The sequence below is a fragment of the Metarhizium album genome (genome assembly GCF_000804445.1).
Source record: "Metarhizium album ARSEF 1941 chromosome Unknown scaffold_46, whole genome shotgun sequence".
Lineage (NCBI taxonomy): Eukaryota > Fungi > Ascomycota > Sordariomycetes > Hypocreales > Clavicipitaceae > Metarhizium > Metarhizium album.
Genome location: NW_024467620.1, coordinates 41980 through 62627, shown reverse-complemented (window position 1 = coordinate 62627; position 20648 = coordinate 41980). Strand labels below are relative to the sequence as shown.

The 20648-nt window shown below is 60.0% G+C and overlaps 8 protein-coding genes across 8 annotated transcripts; 4 read left to right on the top strand and 4 right to left on the bottom strand.

The window, feature by feature from the left end:
• Positions 1–614: 614 nt before the first annotated feature.
• MAM_08202 (uncharacterized protein) lies at positions 615–1550 on the bottom strand (the record flags this gene model as incomplete). Its single annotated transcript, XM_040827000.1, has 1 exon — positions 615–1550. The coding sequence occupies one exon, from the start codon at positions 1548–1550 to the stop codon at positions 615–617; it is 936 nt and encodes a 311-aa protein (XP_040675013.1).
• A 780-nt stretch (positions 1551–2330) lies between these two features.
• On the bottom strand, positions 2331–6451 carry MAM_08201 (symbiotic chitinase; the record flags this gene model as incomplete). The annotated part of the gene is made up of 10 exons (XM_040826999.1): positions 2331–2669; positions 2751–4278; positions 4416–4626; positions 4705–4957; positions 5115–5614; positions 5675–5743; positions 5808–5888; positions 5957–6115; positions 6180–6209; positions 6271–6451. 10 exons carry the CDS (start codon positions 6449–6451, stop codon positions 2331–2333), a joined length of 3351 nt encoding a protein of 1116 aa, XP_040675012.1.
• Positions 6452–7789: 1338 nt separating this feature from the next.
• On the top strand, positions 7790–9520 carry MAM_08200 (LysM domain-containing protein; the record flags this gene model as incomplete). Its single annotated transcript, XM_040826998.1, has 4 exons — positions 7790–7820; positions 7916–7973; positions 8029–9185; positions 9267–9520. The coding sequence occupies 4 exons, from the start codon at positions 7790–7792 to the stop codon at positions 9518–9520; spliced, it is 1500 nt and encodes a 499-aa protein (XP_040675011.1).
• A 501-nt stretch (positions 9521–10021) lies between these two features.
• Positions 10022–10885, top strand: MAM_08199 (Methyltransferase type 11; the record flags this gene model as incomplete). The annotated part of the gene is made up of 1 exon (XM_040826997.1): positions 10022–10885. One exon carries the CDS (start codon positions 10022–10024, stop codon positions 10883–10885), a length of 864 nt encoding a protein of 287 aa, XP_040675010.1.
• Positions 10886–11114: 229 nt separating this feature from the next.
• Positions 11115–12161, bottom strand: MAM_08198 (arrestin domain-containing protein; the record flags this gene model as incomplete). Its single annotated transcript, XM_040826996.1, has 1 exon — positions 11115–12161. One exon carries the CDS (start codon positions 12159–12161, stop codon positions 11115–11117), a length of 1047 nt encoding a protein of 348 aa, XP_040675009.1.
• Positions 12162–13895: 1734 nt separating this feature from the next.
• MAM_08197 (alcohol dehydrogenase) lies at positions 13896–15205 on the top strand (the record flags this gene model as incomplete). The annotated part of the gene is made up of 4 exons (XM_040826995.1): positions 13896–14085; positions 14155–14843; positions 14907–14987; positions 15056–15205. The coding sequence occupies 4 exons, from the start codon at positions 13896–13898 to the stop codon at positions 15203–15205; spliced, it is 1110 nt and encodes a 369-aa protein (XP_040675008.1).
• Positions 15206–16481: 1276 nt separating this feature from the next.
• Positions 16482–18762, top strand: MAM_08196 (uncharacterized protein; the record flags this gene model as incomplete). The annotated part of the gene is made up of 2 exons (XM_040826994.1): positions 16482–16537; positions 16629–18762. 2 exons carry the CDS (start codon positions 16482–16484, stop codon positions 18760–18762), a joined length of 2190 nt encoding a protein of 729 aa, XP_040675007.1.
• Positions 18763–19073: 311 nt separating this feature from the next.
• Positions 19074–20138, bottom strand: MAM_08195 (Fatty acid hydroxylase; the record flags this gene model as incomplete). Its single annotated transcript, XM_040826993.1, has 1 exon — positions 19074–20138. The coding sequence occupies one exon, from the start codon at positions 20136–20138 to the stop codon at positions 19074–19076; it is 1065 nt and encodes a 354-aa protein (XP_040675006.1).
• Between the last annotated feature and the right edge of the window lie 510 nt (positions 20139–20648).

Here is a 20648-nt window from a genome sequence, read left to right as displayed (position 1 = left end):
TTGTCGACGGGTGTCATTGTTTGTGGGGCCGCTGGTGAGCTCAGGGGAACTAATGCAATCCATCGAGAGACGGGCTACACGAGCTGCCCCGGTCGTACCAAGTCGCCTAGAGAATTACTCGGCAGGAATTGACGCCCAATTGCCGTGAATCCCCTGATGGATGGTGGCCCAGTGGTTCAGCGCTTCAGCTACGTGCGTGCGTACTACTTTCATGTGAGTGTCTCGGGCCTTGCCGCTCCTGCGAGAGCACGGCGGCCAGCCCCCGGGGGGAAGCGACCTCTCCGGCGCTATGCCGTGACGGGTAATGCTCCGGAGTCCGGACCCGCGGACGGCCAATTACTCGGCCTCACAAGCCGGGGCCGCTTCCCGAAGGGCAGCACTCCGGCCCCGCCCGTTGGCCGTTGCTTGGCTGATGGTCCCAAATCCCCCCCCCGTCAACAGAAAAATACGGCGCCTTAATTGTGCGCATTGTTCGGTTCCAATCGCAGGGACAATTGCGGAGGGTTCCCCTTTGCTGCTGCAACAGCCAACGCTTATTAATTTGCAAGACCAAGGCGGACATCATGCGCTTCCCTATGTGGATGACAAGATGCGCAGCAGCCCCTCGACTCTGCCTAGTCTGTGCTTCGCCGCCTCCAGGAGCCCGGCGCATCTTCGAATCCGTCCAGAGATCTCAGCTGCGGCGGTCTCAGGTACTGGTCCTCCCAGTTCCCAGCATCCGCCAGTCTCTCCTGAAAGGCGACGTAGTCAGTCGCCTCCATGTACATCCAGCCGACATTCTCAAACTCGCTCTCCGTCAGGCCGCCCTCCCACCGTGAATCTCGACCCCGGGGGCCCATCTGCTCCACCTCCTCGGCCGAGTAGCCATCGCCTGCGGCGCCGTGCGCAGCTCTCTGCACGAGCTTGACCACGGCGCCGCACTCCTGATCCAGGGACTCGAGACAGACCTGATCGACGACCAGGAAGAAGTTGTAGCGAGCCCCGCCGGCGTAGCCACCGTCTCGGCCCGCCGCGTCGGCGTTGAACTCGTCCACCGAGGGACGCCGCTCCGGCCTACAGTTGGCGCGGTACTCGTGCACCACCCACGCGGAGAAGCTCTCGCGCAGGGCGTCGATGGTGGCGCCCTCATACAGGCCCCGGTCGCTCATGACCTGGAAGCGGTGCCTGGGATACAGCTCCGGGTTGGGGGCGGGCTCGTACGGCAGCGCCTCGACGGGACCGCGGAGCTCGTCCAGCATCCGGGCCCAGGCGGCGTCGTCGCCGTACGCCGTTCGATAGACCACCAGCCCCCAGGGAGCGTCTGGCTTGAACTGGGCCGCGTCGACGGCCTCGGCCACTTGCCGCAGCGGGTCGGCGAACCGGGCCGTCTCCTCGAGCGACCACGCCTCGCGGACCTCTTGGCTCAGAGGGTATGCGTCCTCCACTCGCGCTTGGGCGCGGAGCCGGCCGTCGGCGTCTTTGCTGTCGACCTGGCTCAGAGCCGTCTCTAGGGCTCTGCTGAAGGCGTCTACGCGCTGGCGCTCCTCGGCAGTGAGGCCTCTCCTGGGCATGTCTGAAGAGGAAAGGGAACGAGACGTCGTGTCTGGCCCGGGGGAGCTGGGGTGGTTGGAGTGCCGAGAACCGTGGCGTGTTCTCCGAGGAAGCTTTGAGTGTCCAGGGCGACCTGCAAGATGGGCGAGACGAGAGGCTGCGCTTGTGCTGTCGCATAGGACACAAGGTGGCATGGACCGCGCCCGTTGTTGGGTGCGATGCCTTTGGAGGAGGCCGTGAGAGGACAACTTGAGGCTCCAGCACGTTTTGGCGGGGGATGACTGCTATTTAAAGTGCCAGACCGACCTGTCGGCTTCGGGATTGTCTAAAATAAGGCATTGCTGTGGACTCCACTCGCAGCCGCGTCCAGCCGAGCGAAACGCGAATAAGTCTCTGGTCCCAGCTTCCAGGCTGCGTGCTGGCCGCAGAGCCAGACAGTACTGACTTGATGACGTGAGTGTGCAAACGTGACGGCGAGATGTGAATGCACTTGAGCAGCTAGCTGGTTGTATTTGCCTAGTCCTCGTCCCGGGGGACCGTCTCACTATACATGTGCTGGACACCCGTGTCTACAAGCCGACACCTCTCAAAGCCAACAGTCGCTACTATAGCGCAATTACAAAGCAGGGAGGATGCTTAGGGGTAGGGTCAGCGGCACTACGGGGTCGGCCGGCCGAGGACGAGCATCACGTCCCAGGGCAAATAATCTCACAATGGGGGAAATGGTCCCAAGGCCAAGCAAGAGGGGGGGGAGAGGCAGTGAATTCAACGAGAAAATCAACCGCAACACGGAAGACTTGTCAGTCGCGGTTGTTGCCCGCCTGCCACGTCAACTTGTCGATGTTCTTCAGGAAGAAATCCACGTCGCTGCGCAGTTCCTCGAGATGGGGCACGCCGGCGGCCACCGCGGCAGGGACCTGGGCAGAGACGGTCGTGTGGACCATTCGCACAAAGGAGACGGCCTTGTTGGCGACGGCGGTCCGCATGGCGGGCACGAACTCGAGCCAAATGTCCCTGATGCCCTGGAGCTCGGGGATGTGGCGATCCATGTGGGTGATCTCGTCGGTGAGCTGCTGCAGGGCTTCGCGCTCGGTGATTTCGGCGTAGGCGTCATTCATGTAGCTGAAGACGGCAAAGACCTGTGTGCTCGGTGGTGGTTGGGACGAACGGAATTAGTCCAGCGAGTCCCGGGGGTCGGGGTTGGCGGCAAAAACACTCACACTCTGCAACGTGGTGGAAATGTGCTGCGCCTGGGCGACGGCGCCGCCGAGTGCTTTCTTGATGCTCTTTTGCAGCGTGGCCGGCGCGATGGGATTCTGGAGGCTGAACAGCTGGCCCTTGACCCAGTTGATGTGGCCTTGGACCAGGAGCAGGTTCTTCATGTTGCCCCAGTCGCCAACGGCACTCATTATGCGGCCGGCGGGCGTGTTGGGGGGCGGCGCCCACTGCGAGGGGACGCCGGTCAAGCCCTGGACGTTGGCGACAATGGGCGGCAGGTTGGCGGAGGACGGGTAGAGCTTGTGCCAGCCATCGTACAGGTTGTCTTCCAGGAGCCTGGCCGCCGACAGCAGCGGCGTGACGCTGACGGCGCTCAGGGGCACGTTGGGGAGGACGCCGGTGATGGCGGTTTTGAGAAACTGCTTGATCATCTGGATCTCGAAGAAGTGCTCGGCCTGCAGCCCCTTGGAGGCGAGGTCGGCGATTTTGTGGAAGGAGAGGACCACGCTCTGGCACCGGAGGCTGTCCTTCATGAAGGCCCCCTTGAGGGCCATCTCGGCCAGGCCTCCTCCGAGACGGAGCAGCCACTGCCGCTGGTCTCCGGGCGGGTACGGCGCCGAGTTCCACACGAGCGTCTTGGCCACCATCTGCAGTCGCTGCGTCCGGGGCAGACCGGGCCTGGCGCCTCCGGCCTGGCGCCCGTGGAGCTCGCCGCCGACGGCGACGGCGACGGAGCGCCGGCCCCACCCGCCCGCCACGGGCCCCAGGTCGTCCTCGCAGTAGCCGTCCTCGCCGCACGGGTCGCCGCCGCACTTGTACTCGTCGACAAGGGCGTCGCCGTCGGGCGTGCAGCACAGCGACTTCTTGCGCCACCAGTTGCAGCTGTTGAAGCTGCCGCCCGTCGACGAGGTGGCGACGGTGATTTCCGTCCTGGCGCACGTGTTGTCGGCGCAGTCGCCCTGGCCGACCCAGTGGCAGTTGGACACGGGCGCCGGTCGGCCGCTGCCGGTGGCCCGGCAGCAGTACTGCTGGCCCCGCCCGTCCTCGTCGGAAAAGGCATGCGCGACCTTCTGCTCGTCCGGGCGGCACGTCCCCCGGAACTCGGTCCAGCGGCACCCCTCCAGCAGCCGGTCGAATCTGTCGGCCCTGCAGCAAAACGCCTTGCCGCCGCGGCTGCAGCGCTTAGCCCCGCTCGACTCGCCCGGCCAGCCGCCCCAGCTCGACCCGGCCAGCTTGACCTCGCCGCCGTGGCACTGGCCGTTGCAGTCGCCGCCGCTGCCGCGCCACGTGCAGTGGCCCAGGCCCGACGACTTGGGGCAGCAGACGATGTAGCCGCACTGCGTGTCCTTGCTGTCGGAGCACTTGCCCGCGGCGTCTCGGCCCATCTGCACGTAGCCCGCCTCGCACATTTGCCTGTGCTCGTTTTCCTCCACGTAGCACTTGTCGCCGAACGTGGCTGCCACCTCGGCCGCCTTGACCGCGGACTGCTTGCTTTGCAGAGACCCGACCGTCTTTTTCCCCGTCAGGGCCCTGTGGGCTGTGAAGTCGTAGTCGTCTACCAGGAGAGCAGGCAGGTCAGTAACGCGGCCGCCGAGGGGTGTGCGTATACATGTGTGTGTGTGTGTGTGTGTGTGTGTGTGCTAGAGAGAGAGAGAGCGGAGAAACACGACTTGCCCAAATCAGACGCCCAGATGAGCGAGCCCGAAAACCCAACCGTCCTCGCCCAGCTCATCTTGTCCGCAAAGGTGTCTGCGTCGTCGTACGAGATCCACTGGTCCCTGTCAAACGTCATGTACTTGACCGCGGCGTCCTTGTCGTACACCGGCTCGAGCCCCTTGTTCTTGTCCAGGATGTCTCGAACCTCGTAATACGCAAGATCTGTCAAGTGACTCGTGAGTACGCGCGCGCGGGCCAGGCAGGGCCGGGAAACGACCCGGCATCAGGATCAAGACGTACAGCCGCTGGTCCCCGTGCACACGCCCGGCTTGGCGCCGCCGCTGAACGCGCAGCCAGGCCTCGTGCAAGAGCTGTCTGCCAGCGTAAAGGCCCTGCCGTAGAAGCCAAACCCTAGAGCGAGCTTGGACGGCGGGATGCCTACTCTCCAGAACAGCTCGGCGGCCAGCTGGATCTCTGTCAAGTTCGTGTGGCCCTGGACTATGGACCCGATAGGATTGGTGCTGTCCCAGACGCCGTGCAGATCGTACGACATCTACAGCACACCCTCGTCGTGTCAGTCCAGCCGCTTGCGTACCTCTAAAACCAGAAAGAAAAATGAAAAAATAAAAATAAAAATAAAAAGGGGGAGGGGGGTCTTGGCCTGGGGTCGGAAGCTCGTCATCAGGACCAGGACCAGGACCAGGACTCACCAGGTTGATCCAGTCGGCCCACCTGGCCAGCTTGGGAAGATCGAACCACCGCAGGTACCAGTACGACGAGGGCGCCGTGAAGGTGATGCCGAGCTCCTGCCCGGCGGCGTCAAAGGTCTGCCTCAGCGTCTGGAGGAGCAGCGGGAAAGTGGCAACCTCGTCCGCGTGGCCGCCTCGGTCCGGGGCCCCCGGGTACTCCCAGTCGACGTCGACACCGTCGTACCCGTACGTGTTGAGAAACTTGAGCACATTGATGGCAAACGTCTGACGGTTGGCGGCGCTGCGGGCAATGTTTCCAAACACGGGCTGGGTCTCGGTGCCGTTGTCGGAGAATGTCCACCCGCCGAGACTGACGTAGATTTGCAGGCTGGGGTTGGTTTTTTTCAAGTCGGCCACGTCTTGGAAGATACGCTCAGGCGTGGCCGAGTCCATGGTGGTAATCTCAAAGCTGCCGGGGTCGATATATGCAAAGGCATAGTTCAAATGTGTCAGGGCGTCCACTGAATCGGATTAGCAACAACCCGTGCGGTGAAGCACCGGCACCACTGTCAAACACATACCGGGCAGATCCTTTGCGGATGTTTGGTGACATTTAGACCGGTCATTCCAGGCTTCGTAGTAACCTATCACTGTACGACACCACGTGAGAAAAGAAGACGGCCTCGCGTATCCGGGCCACGGCTCCGGGCTTACCTTTGGAGAGCGGGCTACCCGATCCAGCGGGAGGTTTTGGGTGCTCGACACAGTTTGACTGGCATTTGCCAGTACAGAATTCTGAGCATACGAGTATCAGTCTGACGGGTCCATGCCAGGACGTGTGGTATGATGCTGGGCAGGGCAACCTTTGGTCGTGCCGCAGAATCCAAACTCGGAGCAGCAAGTGTTCAGCGGACACTTTACGTCCGGGGGATCAGAGTACTGTCCACACTCGGCGTGAGCATTGCAGTTGCTGGTGCATCCGTTGCCGCAATATGTCGGACCGTAGCCACAGTTGCCGGATTCTACATCTTGGTCAGTATCCTTGATGGGCGTCATAATCATAGCCAGGACTAGGAGTGAACGTACCGCCGCAACATGCGCCGTTATTGCAAGGCCCTAGAGGGGATATTAGCAGCGGCCTTCACCACACGAGACATGACTCAAGGTTGCCGCTTACGTCCCGGACCACAGGTGTAATCCTCGCGCCTGACCAGTTGGGATTCCTGCAAGTATCGAGAGCGTCCTTCCAAGGCAGAGAATCGCTTGCGAGGGCCGTGGTGAGGACCGTGATCCTGGCTTGCAAGTCCAAGGCCGGCAAGACTGGCAAGCCCAGTCAACAAGGCCAGAGAAAGTCTCATGTTTGCAAGCTCAGGTGCCGTCAAGGATCCAATTGCGCAGGCAGAACTCTTCTACGGAAGTGAAGAGGGGGGTGATGGCGTGCCATATGTATACGACTTGGTGCCTCACGAGTCGCCAAGCAAAGCCGTGTGTTGTCACAAACTCGATCAACTGTTGTGCTCGTGTTGGATACGCTGGAAATTGAAACCATGGACTGACCTCCGGCCGAGGGAACTCATCCCTGAACGAGGTCCAGTCCTTCCGTCATGGGCTGGGCCCTGTCGGTCCATGATTATTTCCAGAATAGCTCCGAGCCAAAGCCACTGCAGAGACGGAGCTTCTACCGGCGCTTGGACACCCGAACCGGGCCGCATCCCACTCCATCACTGGTCGTATGCAGGGGAACCGGGGCCTTCTTACGGTAGGAAGCGGACTTGGTAGCATGAGCATTATGTACTCTGTATGCACATGTGTACAGGGAACCATGGGGCTGAAAGTATGGCATATCCTTGGATTCCGGGAAGTTTGGGAGGAAAACTTGGCCATTATTGGGCTGTGATTGTCCACAGGGCTGTCCAATCGCCGCCTAGTTGCCGTCGATACGGCCGTTGCATTGCTGAAGAAAGGAGTGAAGAGAAGATATACATTCGGTTTCCATGGTACGGAGCTGATTCAAGCTGGCAGTTGTTTCTCAGTCCGGTTTCTTTCATCATCGCGGCGTCGACTTGCACGGCAAACGACGGGCTTACTTGCTTGCTTCCCCATCTTGTGCGGGCTTTCGCAAACAGCCTCAATCCATATCCGTACTTGCGTGTACATACTTATCCATTGTCGTCCAGCTTTGACCACTAAACCCCCGGCTGTCTTGTACGGCGTGGCCTTTTTTTTTTTTCTGTTTGCCGCCCAAGTCAGCTTGAATCACACTCTTCATTCCGCCATAACGGACGGCATATCAGCATGTTTGCGTCACGCAACTTGGCGGCTCTTGTTTGGGCTTTGACGGGAGTCCTTGGCCAACAGTTCACGGACTACGTCTTTCCCCATGAGAGTCTGGGGTTGAGCGCAGCGTGCTTCGGCGCGGTCAACACCACGGTCGCTTCCTGCCCGGGCTGGCTGGCTGAGAATACGGGGCTGTAAGTTGACAACCTGTCCCTGAAGGGCGGATGGGGAAGCGGAAGCAGAAGCAGAAGCAGAGGCGGCATTTCTGATATAGTCTTGGGCGCGCTACCAGGGAGTCGTCCAGCTTCCAACTTTTGGACGCGGCAAGTCTCCAGACGCTTTGCGAAAGTACATGTCAGAAGGACCTGTCCCGGCTGAGAGACTTGATATCAACCACGTGCACGGCATCTCAGGACGTCATGGTCCCGCCAGGCGACGTTGCGTATCCAGGTGCGTACGAGGTCCAAGCGAAGTGGTGTGTTGCGCAGCTTTGAACAAGTCGGGCTGCTAACCAAGACACGAATGACCGGCTCACTGCACGACAGCGACATTCATCATCGATCGACTGCTGTTTGCGGCGGGAATGTCGTGTCTCAAGGACTCGTAGGTACTCGCGGCCAGCATCGTGTATCGGGTTCCCGCTGACGCGTTTCCGCAGGGCCAGAGGCCAGTATTGCGACTCGATTGCCGCGACGCGGCTGAACCAGGCGCAGAACTGTTCAGAGTGCGCCCTCGCAGCGCAGGCCAAGCAGCTTGCGTCGCCCTTTGGCTACAACTCGGCCGCAGCCTCCGACTTTGCCGTGACCACGTCGAGCTGTGCGGCAAACTCGTACGGCTATGCCACCCCAACCGCGTACGCGCTCAACGGCACCACCGGAGGCCCTTGGCCGGCACCGAGCTGCGCGAGCGGCCGCACATACGTGATCAAGAAGGACGACGACGGCTGCAACGCAATTGCCGGTGCGCAAAACGTGTCCACCGAGGCTCTCATCAGCGTCAACGGCCTCGACGTGGACTGCAACTCGATGCCGGCCGTCGGCGCGTCGCTTTGCCTGCCCGCCAGCTGCAGCATCTACCAGGTGCAGCCTGACGACAGCTGCGCCGACATCGCGGCAGCTGCCAACATCACCATCGGCCAGCTGCTGGCGTGGAATCCCGTCATCAGTCCTGGGTGCACCACGCTGACGGCCTGGGCCGGCAGGTACATCTGCCTGAGCTCCCCCGTCGGCACCGTGCAGGTCCACCAGGGCCACGCCGCAACCACTGAGGCGCCCCTCCCGACCGCCACCCAGCCAGGCTCCACTGCCCGCTGCGCGCAGTGGTACAGCATCCGCTCGGGGGACACGTGCGCGTCCATCTCGCTGGCCTTTGCCCTCTCTCTCGACGACTTTCACTTTCTCAACTCCGGCGTGGACAAGGCGACCTGCAACAACCTCTGGCTCGGCTACTCGTACTGCGTCAAGCCGGTCGGCGACATCGAGACCTACGCCGGCTACCCCGTCTCCGTCCCCTCGACGACCTTTGCGAAGCCGCCGCCCGAGACGCCCGTCCCCATCCCGTCCTTGGACCCTCCTGCTCTCCTGCCACGGGCCCCCGACACCATTGACGGATGCCAGCTCTACATGAATGCGTACCCGGACAGCCTTGCCGCCAGCGACGCCGACCTCAACAGCTGTCGTGTCTGGGCTAGCTTCGCCGACATTACCTTGGCGCAGCTGAAACGATGGAACCCCAGCCTCAAGGACAGACGTGACGACGACTGTTTTGTGTCCTCGCAGCACAGCTATTGTCTCCTCAAAGAAGACGACATGAACGGTAAGCATGTTGACACGTGTGTCCTTGTGCTTTCACATGAGAAGAAGAAGATGCTGAACCACATCCCTTGTCCTCTCCTAGATCCCTTGTCGGTCTACACTTCCACGGCCGCAGCAACACCAACCACTCCCGCAACCTCCCCCCCGCCGGCAGAGACGCAGTCGGGCGCGGCCGAGGACTGCAACAAGTGGCACGTCGTCCAGAGCGGAGACGGGTGCTACGACCTTGCCCAGGCCAATGGCATCTTGCTGGACGACTTTTATAAATGGAATCCGGGCGTCGGCCAGGACTGCGCGCAACTGTGGCTGGGCTACGCCGTGTGCGTTGGCGTGTAACTAACTACCTTGTCTTGTGTGAATCCGCGTCTCTGCTGCTGTACGGAGTAGCCGGAAAACATCAAGTTGTGCCGTTCGACGCGTGGCCAAGGAATAAACGAGTGCAACGCCATGAAATAATGTCGCATTGCATTGCGTGACCCCCATGACCCTTGTATCTCGTATGGTGCAGCAGTCAACAACAAAACGACAACGAGGCACAGGAGCCACTGCCCAATGGCATTGGGAATGGCGTCTGCGACCAAGTCCACGTGTTCCCAGTCAGTCCTCTGCTCCGTACTGTTCCGGCGTACGACCGCGCTCTTGGTGTTGGTGTTATTTGTTATTCCCAACGTCGGATCCCAGGTCAAGCGTAGTGCTTGTCCGACACCGGAGCTGACGAGCCCGCGCCACAAGTGAGTCCGCCACGCAACCCCCAAGTAGGGAGGGCATTTAAGATCAACCAAGTCCCAGACGCGACGGATCTATCGTCGAGCACCGACCACTTCCATCTACATCTTGATGCATCTCGCAAGAAGGGAAGAAGAAGGAATGCAAGAACAAACCGAGCAGGCCACGTACACGCATGGCCACCACTCCTCCGTGCTGCGATCGCACACGTGGCGTACGGCCCGCAACTCGGCGGCCTTTCTGCTGCCTCACGTCCGGCCCGACATGGCCATACTCGACGTTGGCTGTGGCCCGGGAACAATCACCGTCGACCTGGCCAGCCACGTGCCGCACGGCCGCGTCGTTGGCTTGGAGCGCGCCGCCGCGGTCCTGGAACAGGCGCGCGCCCTGGCGGCAGACAGGGGAGTCGGCAATGTCGAGTTTGAAGAGGGCGACGCCAACGCGCTGCGCTACCCCGACGACACGTTCGACATTGTCTTCTGCCACCAGGTCCTGCAGCACGTCAAGGATCCGGTCGGAGTGCTGCGGGAGATGCGGCGCGTCACGAAGCCCGGCGGCCTGGTGGCGGCCCGCGAGTCCGACTACGGCGCCTTCTCGTGGTACCCCGAGGTGGCGGGGATGGAGGAGTGGCAGGCGCTGTACAGGAAGCTGGCTGCTCGGAATGGCGGGCAGCCGGACGCGGGCAGGATGGTGCACGCGTGGGCGAAGCGGGCGGGCTTTGCTGCCGACTGCGTCACGTCCTCGGTGAGCTCGTGGTGCTACAGCACGAGCGAGCAGGTATCGTGGTGGAGTGGGCTGTGGGCAGAGCGGACGGTGGCCTCGTCGTTTGCCGACTCCGCCGTCGAGTCTGGCTTGGCTACCAGAGAGCAGCTTGCGCAGGTTGCCGACACGTGGCGGCGCTGGGGGCGCGAAGACGACGCGTGGTTCTCGGTGCCGAGCGGTGAAATTCTGTGTTCTGTACACAAAGCAGGGTAGTGTAATTTGGGCTGCGCTCATTCGGCATCACGTTATGCCATGGACAAAGGCATGGATGGTCTTGGTTCGACCTGGGACATGTGGCTCAGACTCCCTGGATGCCGAGGGGCACGACTCAAGACCATGGGGGTAATATCAGTCATGCCAGGCGAAGCTGGTGATGGGATTAGGGGCTCACACGGACGAGCTCAAACCAGTGTATTGCCTCGAACCAACTTTGCGTAGTACATCAGAAATACGACGGCAGCTCACAGTCACTTGATTCCAGCACAAGTCCCGACCGCCCTGGATAGCTACCCCATCCTCCTTGCTCGTGGTCTCGCACGGAGGCCCATACAGAACCCGCCTGGATTTCCTGCGGCGTCCCATGATTCGATTCCACCCCGATCTGCAGCGCTACGGCAAGAGACAAGGTGGAAATGGTTTGGCCAACAGAGAGGACGAGGTCTAGAGTATACGTTCGCGATATGCGACACGAGTGGACGGTGGGCAGAAACGTTTTCTCCTCGTCGCGGACCGTGAACTGAACGTCTAGCTCGGACACATACCGTCTTCGTCTTGGCTTAGAGGCCGTCATCCATGACACGTCGGGACACGTCGCAGCACCGAGGGGTCGCGCGGGATCGCGTGACAACGTTGCTTGTTTGATCTCTTGTGCGAGCATGGAGGACTCCCGAGGGCGTGGAAACGTGAGCTCCGCCCAAAAAGCGTCGTTGTGCGGCTCCTCTCTCCAATATAAGTCACCAATGGGGAGGTTGAACGGCTTGTTTGAGGTCGCGTGCTGATAAGTCGACCCGGTTTCAAAGGGCGTCTGCTTGCCAAGATTCGGCAGGCGGTTCATGGAGGACGTGTCAAAATACGGACTTGAGGTGAGCTTTCCCGACACAGAGTTGAGCTTGGGCAACGAAGGGGCGCCGGTGCCGCTGGGGTCAAGGACGAGGGTCAGACGACACGACATCCCAGCGGCTGCGTGGCCGTCTGGCGACAGCATGACGGCCTTTGGCTGAGCAGCGGTGGCGGCGAGTCGTCCAAGCCTGCTGCCCACAAAGTTCTTGCGTATCGTCTTGCTTCTAGAAAGGGCGTAGCCGTCATCCACAGCGGCAATGTCCAGCAGCGCATCTTCCGGAAACGCAGGCAAGACTTTGACCATGCAAGATTCCGCAACCACGCGGCATGGGGAGAGTCGGGTCGCAGAGGCTCTCGTCGCCAGCACGGTTATCAAGTATTTGATCTGCGTCATTTGGGGGGACTGGTCATCGCCTTCCCAGAAGCCCATGGTTGGCGGCGGGCGAGGAGCATTTGTGCCTGCAACTGCCGATGGCGAGACGGGACGGCAAGACGAAATGGAACTGGAGCGTGTACTCTTGGCCGGCCACAAATATCTTGTTTGTGGGCAGACTGTTGCGGCGCACGGGCATGACCAGTTTCATAAAGGGGAAAGCCGTGAATCCTCCCTCGTGCTGCAGAAAATTCTGCGTTGTGCTGACTCCGACAAGACGAATCTCGAAATGGCCAAACGCCAGGTCATGAAGAACAACCTGGCCTTTGACCGGTGAGCCTGACGTGTAAATCCTGGCGTTGAAGTGCTGCTCTAGGTCGAAACGGAGTCGATAAGTATTTGGCTTTGGCGTTGTAGGCCACACCTCGGCCGGCATCGGGGGCTGGCGGCGAGACATGTTGCGCGTACCGTAGAAGAACATTGCTCAAGATGACGGCATCGGCTCGTCGACTGGCTACTTGGTACTCTTCTTGAGCAGATGGGGGGTTTGCTCTCAACTTCTCCGGGCCCTTTGGCGGCTATATCTCGATGCATGGCGTTTCCAAAAAGCACGGCGTCCCGGGTGCTCCTGGCAAGGTAGAGCATCTGAAACCTTGTATTTAAATGCGTGACCGGTGCCGCGGGCGTTGAGCTCGTGCAGCCAAGAGGCGGCGTCGCCACGAGACCATCTGGCTCATACAGCTCGAGTCAGCTTCGACATGTTTGGGCTTCCGTAGAGCGGCGCGACACATGTTCCAGACTCGGAGCGCTCCTGTGCCCAGGTTGAGCAGAGACTTGGAGCAGGCTGGCAGGGTGATACGAGGAAGAAGGCGACTTGCAAAGGGCCGCGGAGGGCCGCGGAGCTCCGCCTAATACGATATACCCGCGGAATCCCGGCAACGTCTGCCGCAACGCCGGTGGCGGGAGACCGAAGCCCTGATCCGGTCACCGGCCGCAATCCTAGACGCCACACATGACCGACTGCTGCGGATAGCACGGCGATGCTGCGCTCTGTGCCCGTTCAAGGCGCGGCTCAGCGGCATTCATTGTCTGACGGGAAGGGGCCAAGCTGCGGGACAGCACATGTCGGCCTGGTCAGTTCCTCGTGTACTTGAAAGCGGCGCATGCCGGCAACGAGTTACGATGTGACTCACTCATGCAGGTCCGCGGCGCCCGTCCTCCATGTAGATCAAATTACACAGTCTGCAAGTCCAGGCTTCGGCCCCTCTCATCGCCCCTGGGACCTCGCCCATTCGGAAATGTCACCGTCTTTTCCTCGACAATCTGCTCTTGCCGCCATCCTGAGAAAGGCGACAAAAGCTTCGACATTTCCTCATGGCAAACATGGGCTCCCCGGAGGAGAACGGCGACGGATCGAGTTTGTTTCCGCTTTGCGACTTGTTTATCCCACTCACGCCGGAGCCTGTTAGTAATTCATCCATTATAAATCACTAGTAGGGTTAGCCGGCACAAGACGCGCACAAGACGCGCACGGCGCGGGGTCGGCGACTGAGCAACTTGTTAGCTTCGGTGTCAGTTTCAAACGCAGAGGCGACGACGATCAGCGGCATAAGCGGCGTGGAAACTACGCTTGGCTCAAAGTACGCTTGCCAGACTCGCCAAGATTATTTAAGCAAGAGTGGAATTACACATGAAGTGCACGGTTGAGCCGTCAGCTGAGATTGCATTTCACCCATTCACCATCGCCTTGTCAACCAACCCCCCCGTGGTTTATTCTCGCCCGCCTGAACAATGACGACGACTACGGCGCTCGTCCTCAACCAACTCAACGGCCCATTCAGTTTCGAGACGGTGAAACTAGACACGTTGCGTCCGGACGAGGCGCTGGTAGAGATACACGCCAGCGGCATCTGCCATACCGACCTGGCATGCGCCGACGGTACTCTTCCCGCCTTTGCCCCGGCCGTCCTCGGACACGAAGGTAGTCATGCAATGTCGGCGTGTCCCCCTCCCCCCTTCTCATAGCTCGCTGTAGTAACCGGGGTTCCAGGTGCTGGTATTGTCTTGAGGCTCGGCTCGCAAGTCGAGAATGTTGCCGTGGGCGACAAGGTTCTCCTATCCTTCTCTCACTGCCGGGACTGTAGACCGTGCAAGGCCGGCCATCCAGCCAATTGCCACCTGTTCAAATCGCTGAACTTTGGCGGCAAGAGACCCGACGGATCCAGTGTCATGCACAAACAAGACGACAAAGGCGGACACCCATTCTTCAGCCGGTTCTTTGGACAGAGCTCCTTCTCCAGACACGCCGTCGTGTCCATGTCCAGCCTGGTCAAGGTCCCAAGCGACACGGACTTGGCACTATTCGCGCCGCTTGGGTGCGGACTGCAAACGGGTGCCGGGGCCGTCTTGAACACTCTCGACGTCCAAGCCGGCAGCAGTGTTGCGGTATTTGGCGCGGGATCGGTCGGGATGAGCGCCATCATGGCTGCCAAGATGCGACGGGCCGGCGTGATTATCGCCATTGATCTTCAACAGTCCCGACTAGATCTGGCATCCCAACTTGGTGCCACGCACACCGTCCTCGGAAACGCGCCCGACATACTGGCTCAGATCAGACAACTCGCCCCTCCCAACGGCGTCGACTATGCCGTGGACTGCACCGGGGTTCCCGCCGTGATCGAGACCATGATTGAGGCTCTCGGAAGCCGTGGCCACGCAGCGTCTGTGGGAGCACCGACTGTGAGTTTGTTCCCAACCGTGGTCGTGGAGCAGGCCGTCGTTGCTGATGGACTCGTCTGGTAGCCCGGAAAGAAGACGGGGGTCGACATTTTCGCCCACGTCGTCCACGGCAGGCGGTATTCGGGATGTTGCGAGGGCGACTCGGTCCCCAGCAAGGCAAGTCGACGCTGTATGCGACGGCGGTGTGTTTGTGCATTTTCTGACCGAGCCAGATCATCCCCTACTTGATGGAGGAATACTCCAAGGGAAACTACCCCGTGGACAAGTTGGTCACGTTCTATGACTTTGGCGATTTTCAGCAGGCAATTGATGACACAAAGCGAGGAACAGCCCTGAAGGCAGTACTAGTGTGGAAGGAATAGTTGCATCGATTGGTCTGAGAGGACTTCGAGACCACCCGGCTCCAACCTCCAACCACACACAAGGTCAGACAGAGATGCCCGATTGAGCGGCATCGCAAACCAGAGTATTGACGAGGTCCGTCAGACATGTTTGGCACTAAGAGGGGGTGAAACATGGGACGGGCTGGCTAGTGTTTCCGTTTCCACGTAGGGAGGGACATTATGGGAGTTGTAAACATCAACAGCATCCGTAGTGGTATTATCACGTGCTTGTATTTGCGGCTGAGAGCCAACTGCCGTGCCCAGCTCGTGGCATTTTTGAATGGCGAGACGCCGGCCCTGAAAATCTGGACCTGATGGTGGTGAAAGAAGCGCTGGTGATTGCGTTGAGGCTTAGCGCGCGCTCTTGCGCTCCTGCCCCGTGTCTTGCGTCTTGGACCCCTGGTCGCTGTTTCCCTGTCCAAGTCCAAGTCCGGTCACTCGTTGGAAGCTGCGTCGGCAGCTTTCGGATGCGCGGTGTCGTTGTACCTGGACAAAGTGCTGCGGTGGCAAGACTGGCGGTCAGAAAGGAACGAGGCTGCTTCGAGGGCCATGGCCTAGGGCGATATTGAGATGGCCTGTGGCATCTGGCGAGCGTGAAGTCTGCAACCACGGGCAACTGCCGCGCGACAAAGTTGCTGTAGGGCAGTGGAAGGGAAGAGTACCGAGTCCGGGCTTTGTCAGCCCAGGTGTGCACAAGGTGGAAGGTGGAACTAACCCAACCCAGCCAATCACTGCAAGGCGCTCGGATTCACGCCGATTGCTGATCAACGAAGCTCAGGCCCGCGTCCAACCCTGTCCGAGTGGGCCGCCGCCGACCCCGGCAAGTGTGCATGTCTGGTTGAACAGTTCCAGTTCAAGCGACGTTGACCTTGAAACTCACCGTGTCCTCCAACGACCCCGCGTATTCCCCAACATCACATCGCATCAGCATCACGACTCGACTCAAACCACCACCCGCATTGACCAAACGAACCGGGAGCGCTCACGGCCGCCTGTTCTTTGCTTTGGCCCGCGCCTGTTTCACGATTCGACGTGCCGCGCGGCTGTCTCTTTCCTTCCCCCAGCATGAGATTCAACGGCGCCAGACGGCAAGCACCCATTTTCCAGCGGCTCCGTACATGATACATTTTCAAGTCCACCGCGGGGTTTCCTCTTGGGTTTTCTTTGCTTTTCCTTTTTTTTTTGGTCTCCCTCTTTCGGATTAGGTTGAGAAACTGTGTGCGCTTCAACACCATCCTCAGCATACAGAACAGACATGAAATCCCACCACCGCCTTGACCAAATCGCCGCGCGAAAGAGATGCAGCAGGGCGTGCGACATGTAAATCCGATTCTCTGCGCCGCCACATGGCGAGATGGCCCGTTTTCTTCCAGTTGTAAAAGCTCACACTACTTCCTTGTAGGTGCAAGAGGCGCAAAGAGCGATGCGACGGACGGCAACCATGCGGCCGATGCACCGAGCGCCGCGTTCACAACGAATGCCGTTATGAGACGGAGCACGGCGGAAGAGCTTCCAAACTTCATCCCGCCAGGCAAAGAGGGGGCTCAGCTTCAAGTTCGAGAGGCCGCGCCCCAGTCGACCCGCCGCCCGTCGCCATCGACATAGCAAACTCATCTCCTGCGGCGCCGCCCCTAGATCAGTCGCGCTTGATCCTCGACAAGAAGGGGCGCTTCATGTATCTGGGCGACTCGGCGAACCCCTCCCTTTTGCAGTCGATCCGGCGGCTGGTGGCCGAGACTCAGGGCAGAAGTCCCTTTGTAGACGATCCGTTGCGACCGGCCATGGTGGAGGCGTCGCCCGAGGGCCCTCCCGCCTGGCTCGAGGCCGGCTCTGACCCGAAATCGCCGCCCGCCTTTACCGAGCATGAGGCCAGACACTTTGCCAGGCAGTATTACCTGTGCACAAATGGCATCCTCGACCTGTTCGACAAGTCTGTGCTCGTGGACCAGGTCCCCCAGGCCCTCGCGCAAGACGCCGTCGCTCTCCCGCTGGCAAAGCCGCTCGTCTATCTCGCCCTCGCCATCGGCGCCCAGTCGTCGCCAAAGGACTTGGGCGAGGTGGCCGAATCGTGCTTCAACTATGGTCGCTACCTGTCGGCCAAGTACCTCATGGACGATCCCAGCACGCTGACGGTCGAGGCCTACATTCTCGTCACCATGTACCTCTTGGCCTCGTCGCGTCGCAACGCCGCCTTCATGCATCTTGGCTTCGCCGTGCGGGCCGCGTACGCTCTTGGGCTGCACCTCAAGTCCGTGTCGATGCGCTTCACGACGGAGGAATTCAAGCACAGAGAGCGCGTCTGGAAGTCCCTTCGAAGCATGGACATCCTCTCGAGCGCCTTGCTCGGCCGGCCGCCCTCGACCAAGGAAACGCGCAACACCACGTCTCCCGAGGACTACTCGGCGTGCAACGATTTGCTCTCCATCATGGAGGACGTCTTGACCGACGTCTACGAGCAGAGGCAGATCGCGGCCGTGACTCTGAACCGCGTGGCGTCCCGCCAACGCGAATGGGCCGCCATCTTCACCCGCGGCCTGGCCGCGGACAACATCGAGCTGGGAGACCAGATGGAAGGGGGCAACGTTCCCAACATGGGCCTGACGCACCTCAAGATTGTCTTCCACTGGACAGTCATGCTCCTAACCAGGCCCTTCTTGTCAGAGCGAGTCGCGTGGCACGCCCGACAGGCGGCGTCCGGCATCCAGGGCGCCACCGCCTCGCCGTCGTGGACTCCCGCAGAGTCATCGCGAGTGCTGGCACACGCGTGTGTGAATTCCGCCATTCGGACCCTCGCCCTTCTCGAGCCTCTAATTGACGCCTGGGACACTCCCACGCGGCTTCCCTTTTGCGTGAGCTGCGTCGTCCACTCGGCCCTCGTCATCGGCCTCGCCCACTTTGGCGACATGCATCAAATCTTCCCGCTCGACAAGTTCATGTACACGGCCCGCAGTCTGTTGCAGCGATTCTCCAGCGACGCCATCGCCTTTCGGAACTGCACCATCATTCAGCTGCTCCACGAGGCCTGCCAGGCCTACTCGGAGAAGCGACATGCCGCCTCCATGGACATCGAGGGCCAGCTCATCAGCAATTTCTTTGGCCAGCTTCACTACACGCCTCGCGGGAACCAGCAAATACCCAACACGTCACTGCAAGCCTACCAAGCAACAGGCGGCGCGGGCTCGGCCGGTGCCGACAACACAAGTCTGATTGACAAGGCCTTTGCGTCCACGGATTCAGCAGCAGCAGACACTGCGTGGGATGGCAGCGTTTCGCCGGCCGCGGGCGAAGCTGCCGTCAAGACGACCACATCCAGCGCAATCCGGTCCGTGCAGCCACTGTCTCCGAGCTCCACAAACGCCACGATGCCCAAGCAGGATGACGACACATGTGCCACAGCGGACATGGAGTCGATAAGTATTTTGGACGGCAGCAACATCCTGGGAGACTCGGATATTGTGAACCTGGAGTCTCAGGACGACTTGATCTCCTTGTACGCCTTGATCGACACGTCTGGAGGCTACTTGGGCCTGGAGTGAAAAAAACCCTTTTTTGCTCTTCTCTTTTTCTTCTCTCGAGCGTGATGATCTAGTACTATACGATACGATACCTTGACAACGTACAATCCGCAGTCCGCAGTACGCAGTACATACACACGTAACTACCAACATGACACGTAAAATAAAATTTGCGTCTATTCAAAAGGTATCAATCGTGTTCTATGCGTCACGTCTACTCGTCATCACCATCGCAAGCTCTCCCCTCCCAACCGGATCTCCTGTTTATCGTCCATAATGCCGTCCGTGCCCGTGGCTGTGCTGACGAGTCTAGCACCCTCTACCACGGCATCCTAGAAGAGCGGAACGTGCGCCTGGTTGACATAGTCGACGTTGTCTGGTGCGGACTCAACCCGATCGATGCACGTGCCAAACACACGGTCCCAAAGCCTAGTCTGTTTGCCGTAGTTGTGGCTCTTTCGCCAGCCCTTACGGTGATGCAGGTCATGATCCTCAATGACAATCTCTGCATTAAAATACCGAAGAATAGGGTGGAAGGTCGACAGCCCGGCTGCGTGTAGCCGCAGTCCACTATGGCCAGCAACCTCGATAAAGGCAATGTACTGATGGCAGAGCCACCATTCGTAGAAGCCCAGCGGCAGACTGAGGGCCCGGAGGCTCATGTAGGTCAAGAATGGGATGCCCACGAGATCGAAAAACTCCTGCTCCTCGTCTGCAAAGGCCGTCATGAGCGGGTTAGGGTGCTTGGTAAGGTGGTGAGTGCGGTGGTACTTCCACAGGAAGGAGACGTCATGCATCAAGCGATGGTACCAGTAGAACCAAAAGTCGAGAATGACACTATAGAGGCCGATTTCGAGAGCCAGCCACGCCCACCACTTCCAGTCGGAGAGGGCGTCGACTGGCTGCACGGGTCGGTCGTAGGCGAAGTAGATGGTGAGGGCGACCCTGCCGCCGGTGCCCTTGAGAGCCGACAGTAGGACCTTTGTCACGCCGGCGTCGGGAACGCCATCGCGGTCGTGGACGTCCCCGTCGAGGAACCCCCACCTGTGGCCCATCTCCCGGAGCGTGTGCAACTCGCGGATGAGGATGATGTTGAAGGCGTTGAAGTAGAAAAAGAAGACGGCTGCAGGGTGTAGACTCTGCGTCCCGGTAAGCGTCAGGATGGCCTGGTGGAGGAGTAACGGTGTGACTGCGTGCACCAGCACCCAGACGTGCTGCGACCATTGCGAGAGATATGGGACCTTTTCTGTCTTTGCGTGTTCCGGGACAGCCTTGTCCAGATAGATAGGGTAGCCGTCAAGGTACTCGAAGATCCAGTGGCTCAACTTCCAGGTGTCTCTGTCGGCGGTACGCCACGTCGACTTCATGGAGTCCTTTGGGTTGGGGGCCTTGGACATTGTGGACGGCGCGGTTCTCGGTTTCAGCCCAGTGACGATGTTGGTATGATGGGAGAGATTGCTGCGCGGGGAGTTTGTTCTTTGTCAAGTTTCAAGTTTCCTTGTTGCGGCGGCATGAGACGATCCCACGTAGTTATAAGCTGGCTGGAACCGTTGTAGTCGGCCGTGCCTGCGGCGGCTGCGGGACAACAACGCCACATCTATAACGTTTCCCCTTGTCTGTATATATGGGGTTCCCCACAGTCTATGGGGTAATGTGTTGCTATCCAAGTTTGGTCTTTACTTCTTGTGTGCTGAGCGCTGTTATGACTCCGGTTTTAGAGGTTGAGTTTGAGCGATTCCGCCCGAACGGCGGCCATGCCCGGACTCATTACCTTTGGAGTTGACAAGAACTTGGAAACATGCCTAGATGTTTTCGTCTTGTACAAGTACTTGTTTTTCCTGTTTCCCAAGCGTCATGCCAATCTTGGCCGGCGTCCCAGCAGCCGTGACCTACCTCGTGGAGCAGCA